The sequence below is a fragment of the Silene latifolia genome, chromosome 2 (genome assembly GCF_048544455.1).
Source record: "Silene latifolia isolate original U9 population chromosome 2, ASM4854445v1, whole genome shotgun sequence".
NCBI lineage: Eukaryota > Viridiplantae > Streptophyta > Magnoliopsida > Caryophyllales > Caryophyllaceae > Silene > Silene latifolia.
In genome coordinates, this window is record NC_133527.1 from 27,486,534 (window position 1) to 27,493,835 (window position 7,302).

Here is a 7,302-nt window from a genome sequence, read left to right on the forward strand (position 1 = left end):
CGACCAAATCTGCCTTTTAACCACCGTCATGAACGCCTGCAACCAGCACCCCCGTGACACCAATTTTTAATGAGATCTTAAATTTTGAAGTTTAAATCTCATATGTACACAAAAATGAATTTAAGTTTTCAAAGCTACCTATACCATTGGAGTTTCAGGAGAATATTAAACAAATTCAAACGTCGTCATAGACAGAGATGTAGGCGACCGTTGATGGTGGTATCGTTCATTTAAAGGATGATATTTCCTGTACTATCAATTTTTGTTTGCATCATTTATCTACATCTGGAAAAGCATCCCATGAACATCACTCATTTAAGAATGTCAACATAGTTAGCCTTTCTCTAAATCAAAGCCCTACTAGTACGTGACAATCACGATTCATTTGAAGTTAACACACATGTTACCAATATTTAGCCCAAAACTATTTGAACTGAGCAGAACATGAATTATAGTAAACTGAAGTACGAACGAATTTGAAGTAAAGAACAAAACAGGACAAAGCGCAAATGAGGAGGGGATGTGAGAGGTCTCTTTGAAGATACCGTGATAAGCAAGACTCCTTGAAATTAGTAAGGTTGAAATAAACTAAACTTATAAAATTGAACTGACTTGAACAAAAATTAAATCCAATAAAAAAGAGGTTTCAGTTTGATTTAAATACCTTGTATCCATAAAAAATATGGCCAATGGACAAGCGGGTTTAGTATGGCTTAGTGGATCAGACTTTTGTAATTTTTTAAAAATGCTTTATTCATACCCGTTTATTTGACGAGCATGGCGAATCAAATTCAATAGACCGGAAAAACCTATGAACAACCCGAGATATTGTCATCTCCCTCTTCTCGGAGTCCTTTATATAATCAACTACTCCAACCCACCAGTGATCCACAAACAGTAACCCAATATCCTCTGCGATTCACATTTCACTCCCAATATTTTATTTTCACCACCCTATTTTTTTAATCAATTAAATTCCCATCTCATTCCCTAACTACTTTATTTGGTCAATTCCCTTCCACTTGGCGCCACAAATAATGAAACTGGAAAATTCAACCGATGACGACACCTGTACTGCCGCCGTATCTCATCCGTCTACCACCGTCACTGTCGCCGTCTCCGGCGGCTTAATTGAAGAGGTGTATTACGTGCCGCCGTTCAATTTCGCGATGGTTGATAACGGTATTTTCCGGTCTGGTTTTCCTGATCTTACTAATTTACCCTTCCTTCAAACCCTAGGCCTTCGATCAGTCATGTAATTCATCATTCTACTTTTAATTCATTTATTATTATTGTAATTGTTGTGATTTTGACGTAATTACTACCTCATGTGCGAAAAAATGGTGAAAATGTGTAGATATTTGTGTCCGGAGCCGTATCCGAAAGCGATTACGGAGTTTTTAGAAGCTAATGGAGTTCATCTCTTCCAGTACGCCATTGAGATGTGCAAGGTTTGCATATTTTTTGAATTTTTTTGAGTATTTCTGTATTTATGCGTTTTGGAGTTTGGACTTATCATAGGAACTGTCATTTACTTCCTCTTGTCCCGGGCATTTGTTGTCCTTTTCTATTTTTGGGTCTCAGTGAATTGTTGTCCTTTCTATTTTAAGAATGAACTTGATGAGCAATTTGGTCTTTGTGCCAAAAACAAAGGACAACAATTGACCGGCACAGGGAGTATAACTTTTGAGTTGTCGGCGGTGAATACCCTGGTTTACGCCCAAAAAACTGAACGAGTTTCTTTTTTTGAGCATTTGGTTTATTGAAATTTAGTGGCGATTTTGCGTTGTAGTGAGAAATTCTTGTATAGTAAAATATTGTAGAAAATTATGGGAATGTGAGTAGTCTCTACTCTGTATGGGTACACATTAACACATAACGCCACTCGCAAAATGCTTCTTTCACTCTATTTATTCCTTGAAATTTAAGCTATTTTAATCCCACTCTCATATGTATTGAGTGGCACGATTGATTTTCGAGTGGTGTTATCACTCCTCGTCTGCATGGTTATTCATCTTATATTCGTAGATTACATGACTTTGTTGGATAAAGTTGATTATAAAAGGGGGAAATCATATTATTATCGGGAATCTAAAAGGATACGGATAAAATACGGAAATGTGAATAGCTAAATGCTACTGCCTACTGGTTTTAAATGTCTAATGTGTAGTCTTTAGACAATAAAAGATTAGTCGTTCACTTTGTTATTCTGTTCTCGTTGATTAAATTAAACAATTGTCGATTCAGAAAAATGTAGGACTTGAAATAAACTCAGTCTAACTTCTTTGTTCTGTAATTGCGGGTTCCCTTGAGGCACGGTAGTAATGTTGTTGTTTCAAATATACGAGCTTGTCTAGTTGTATATTGTCTGATCTTAGTAGGTGTGAGCAGGGGGGCCTCCCCTACAATTTTGTTTATGAATACTTTGTAAATGTTAGTAGAGTAAGTAACTAAGTATAATTTGTTACTCGAATGATGGTATGGTATGGGCCTCGGTATTATAGGCATGACCTTGGTCGGGAATCGAGACTGGTACCCTGATTCTTGTAATTTTTTCTTTATCTGCAAGCTTCATCTCTGAGCTTGTGGATCATGAAAGTGGTTGATGAATAGAGAACTCTGCTTAGCAAAAGATGTGAACTTCCCGAAGTTGCATATAAATGGTTTTGACTTGTGTAAATGGATCCTCTAGGTTCCAATGTTAATTCTGATCTGATGTCGCTTTATTATGACATTTCAGTGGGTAGTCGAAAACATGATACTCCATTTGGATTATGAATAGCTGGCTGCTTGCCATCGCAAAGCCTTCATGAAGTTGCATACTAACTTTGTGCGTTGTGACTTGGTGTACTTGAAGAGTCAAGAGTCTAATGTCCATGTCTTTCATCAAAGGGCTTTCAAGCCTTTGTAATATTGACTGCAAAATCTTTGTTGATACTTCATTGTTCTGCTGTGTTAGCCATGCCTCATATATTCTCTTTTTATCACCTTTCCATCTGGGGTCCAAAATCTTTTTCTTTCCTCTTTTTCCCCACCTTAATCTTCTTCTTTCCTCTTTTTCCCCGCCTTACACCACATATAACCTAACTTGGATTTGTATCCGCATAATGCGGCAGATGCTTATGAATGGAGATTCTTTTGAATGAATGTTTTCATCACTCGAGTCGTACGTGTTTAGGTGCGTTATGTTTTCCGAGTAAAGGAAACTCGAAAGATAAAATAAAGTGGAAAGTGAAGAGAATCTTTCAAACAATTGTTTGCTTCCTTTTGTTTATCTTTTCTACTTGTGGTGTAGTGCACCTCTACGCGGCGTAAAGTTTGCTATTTCTAATGGTCTGTAAAAGCTTCAACTTGTCCACCACATCCGAACCCGGAATTGCGTAGTCTGGTACTCATTGTTGCTGATATACCTCATATGATGATATCAGTGATCAAAATGTAATGTAGTACTCCCTCTATTTCAGTGAATAAGTCCATTTGATTTTTTTTTGCGAGGCCAGAAAAAACAAATACGATTAAAATAGAGGGAGTAACTAGGAAGGATTAGTACCCTTTGCATCAAGAGCCACAGACTATGCTATGATCTTTTCCTATCCTTAAAACGAAGGACTATGAGTACAACTGCATGCTGATTGACGAAGACGTAAATGTAGAAGTTGGAACATTAGACCTGTGATTAAGGCTCCAATGTTATAGACTTGTAGACTGTAATAGTAAACAACGGAAACACAATGCTTTGTCGGGCTTAGGACGCTTTACTATAACATGTTCATCTCAGCTCCTCAGTTTCAGAATCATGATTAGTTTGATTACCATGGGTGTGATTTGGCTGTATGCAGGAGCCGTTTGTTAACATTCCTCCAGATATGATTCGTGAAGCCATGAAGATAACTCTCGGTAAGTTATTTGAATTTGTGCAATACTGATTGCTAATCATGTTATTTAGGTGCTGCGTGATTCTGAAATCTTACCATCTTTTCCTGAACTTATGTAACAACAGATACAAGAAACCACCCTGTCCTGATACACTGCAAAGGCGGAAAGGTATGCTTTCTCAGCAGTATTACTCGCTTTGTTTAGTTAAATTCACTACATTTGCTTTTGGACCAATGTTTAGGAAATGAAAAATATATGAGGGAAAATAGGTGACCACAATTCTAGGGAGATGAAAAATATGTGGAAAGGTGGTGAATTTAAATGAATGGAGCAAATGTTTATCTGTGCTTGTTTTCCGATTCTTAGTTATATGGTATTGAACACTTGGTTATATATATGCAGCATCGAACCGGGTGTCTTGTAGGATGCTTAAGAAAGTTGCAAAAATGGTGCCTATCATCGATCTTTGACGAGTACCAACGATTTGCTGGTGTGAAAGCTAGGATATCAGATCAGAGGTTCATAGAGATGTTTGACATATCGAGCTTGAAGAACACCTCACTCCAATTTTCATGCTCAAAGAAGAGATGATCAAATATATCTACATTTTCGTACAATTCATAGTTCGAAGTTGCTCATAGAGATGTTTAACATATGCTCAAAGGCTTGTCAAGTAAACAAGTTTCCGTAATAGGTGCTATTTACTAATTGCAATAACTTAGCGGTATAATACTTGCGTAGATTTGGTATCTGCATTTTTATGTTGCCCTGGGAAATGTAACGATAGTTAAAGTTGCTTATTTTGTAGGGCTCATTGTTTTCTCTAACAATGAACTGCATTCATGTAAACAACCTATTCCATTAGAATGGTCAAGTATATTATTATTTGGGTAATATTATTATTTGGGTGTATTGCAAGAGACTAATGCCATGTTCGTTTGGATTTAATTTTAGTTCACGCAGTTCCGTTCAGGTTTTACTGTTTGGTTGACAATTGATCAATTCAGTACATGTATTATGAGTTAACTATAATTCAATTTAGTTCAGATGTTTTAGTTCAAAAATACGTGGGATGGGATCCAGGGAAACGAGATCACTAAGCCTGATATCTTCTGGCTTACATTGCCATCTGGATTAGCTATTGCCATATCTCGGACAAGTCGGAGAAATCCTAGGCAGAATTCTGATCAACACCTTGCCGACCAGGGTCACTTGTGTTCGAGGAGGGCATGCTAGTTCCAATGTCCAGCCACTCAAGAAATGACAGCCACATTAAACACCAAATTATTAACGGAGTAGGTCTTTGACTACATTTGGAGTCTTGGTGCTGTACAACAGTCATCTTCGTTTAAGAGAGTCTCTTTGCGTAAACAATTTACAAGAACTTAGCAGTGCAATATCTCGTTACAATTCACGACGACATAGCATTGAAAATAGGGAAAATGCACGCGGTGCCCTTCAACTTTGATGTTTTGCCCGAAATACCCAATTTTTTGATCTAGAGAACTTTAAGAGACTATAACTCGTGTTTACGAACTTAGAAAGTGATGATTTTTTTTTTTTCAAATTGATTATCATTTCGAGAACTACGACTTGAAAAAAAAAATTGTCGAGTTTGGAATTCGTGAGCGAGAGATATGGTCACTCAAAGTTTGTTCATTAAAAAAAAATTTGACGTACAAAAACTCCTAGCCACAGGATCAAAATACGATAATTTTTTTTTTCAAATCGTAATTCTCGAAAAGATAATCGATTTGAAAAAAAAAAATTATCATTTTCTGAACTCGTAGACACGAATTATAGCTCTTAAAGATTTCCGGAACATAAAATTGGGTATTTCGGGCAAAAATCGAAACTTCAAGGGCACTGCATTTTCCCTTGAAAATAAGCAGGAGTACTAGAGTGCATCTTTGCGCAAACGGAAATACGTCCTCATACTAACACCAAGAGGCATAACAAATGCACAAATTAAGTGTACATCGGGTCAACATTCACGTCATTCAGTACGTGGGTTTGGGTAATTCTAGATTTCAAGGTCATTTTTCTTCATTAATTTAATTGGGTATTGGATTATTACATGGACTTAGTTAATTAATTAGTTTGGTAAATGGTTTTAATGAAGTAAAAATTACATTATAAGCTTAGTGGGCCTAGCGGGCTGTCCACGAACATTTTTATCTAGTCCATACTCGCCCATTAACTTAGCGGGCCGAGTTTTCCTTGTCCATTAACCATTTTTCTAAAAAAAATTATGTGACCAAACCCGCTTAAGTAGCGGGCCGGACGGGCCGAGCTGGACGGGCCAGCCCAAAGATGATCAGCTCTACTTACACAACAGGCTCATATATTCTATATCAAACCATTTAAAGGCCAATAAAAATAAAAATAAAATCTATACCTCTCATTTTTCCCTAATTCTTATTTCTCTTCAATCGACAAACCCTCCTCTCCTCTTTCCCTTCTCTAGTTTTCTCTTAAACGATAGTTGGCAAACCTCCATTCTCCCTAATTCTGATTCTAAAATGGTGAAAGAAAAGCAATTGATATCATCATCAATGAGGAAAAACGTATCTAACAATATTTCGGTGAACGAGAAACAATTTACATCATCATCAAGAAAGAAAAATGCATATATAAATACTTTGAGGTAAATTTCTACACCAATCATACAAGCTATTATTAAAAAAATACGAGCTAAAAAATACGAGCACATAAGAATACGAGCTATTAAGATAAGAATACGAGCTAATGTAAAAGGAATACGAGTTTAAAAGAAACATGAACTTAAAAATACGAACACATAAGAATACGAGCTATTAAAATAAGAATACAAGCTAGCTAATGTAAAAAGAACATGAACTATTAAGATAAGAATACAAGCTGATGTAAACAGAATACGAGCTTAAAAGGATCACGAGCTTTAAAATATGAGCACATAAGAATACGAGCTCTTAAGATAAGAATACGAATTTATGTAAAAGAATACGAGCTAATGTAAAAATAATACGAGCTTCAACCATTTTCATGTATTAGAAATTTTGGATAAGAAAATTCCTTTAAGATGATGCTCACGAGTCACGTCATATGATTTCTTCCGCATAGTCAATTAATTATAATAATTTAAGAGAGAAGATGATTCATTAACTGGACGATGGTGTAGATACCTCATTTCTACACCTTCCGCCAACAACCCAGCGATGATTGGGCCGCATGTTTGGTACGCAGAACGATTTATGACAGTCCATAAGTTTATCGTCAGGTGATAGCTCAAACACTTGTGTCTACCCCTTGGTCATCATCTACGCACCGATACGGTCGTTTTGATAGTATTAGAGTTCATTTGGAGTCCGGGTTAAAAATCGCTTCATTTTCTAATAAACCGTTTAAAATGCCGAGTCGAAATGTTCTAGGATGTTCTAGATATTT

At 36.4% G+C, this 7,302-nt stretch overlaps 1 protein-coding gene across 1 annotated transcript; it reads left to right on the forward strand.

Moving 5' to 3' along the window:
• The first annotated feature begins 753 nt into the window (after window positions 1–753).
• LOC141642524 (inositol diphosphatase DSP4-like) lies at window positions 754–4,792 on the forward strand. Its single transcript, XM_074451359.1, has 5 exons — window positions 754–1,255; window positions 1,358–1,451; window positions 3,840–3,897; window positions 4,001–4,044; window positions 4,279–4,792. Exons 1-5 carry the CDS (start codon window positions 1,038–1,040, stop codon window positions 4,465–4,467), a joined length of 603 nt encoding a protein of 200 aa, XP_074307460.1. The 5' UTR covers window positions 754–1,037; the 3' UTR covers window positions 4,468–4,792.
• Window positions 4,793–7,302: the final 2,510 nt, after the last annotated feature.

Bases quoted from the DNA above. Each gene is read 5' to 3' on its own strand.
- LOC141642524 (XM_074451359.1), top strand. From the start codon at position 1,038: ATGAAACTGGAAAATTCAACCGATGACGACACCTGTACTGCCGCCGTA. The intron at 1,256-1,357 runs GTAATTCATCAT...GAAAATGTGTAG, and splicing joins CTAGGCCTTCGATCAGTCAT to ATATTTGTGTCCGGAGCCGT. The intron at 4,045-4,278 runs GTATGCTTTCTC...ATATATATGCAG, and splicing joins TACACTGCAAAGGCGGAAAG to CATCGAACCGGGTGTCTTGT.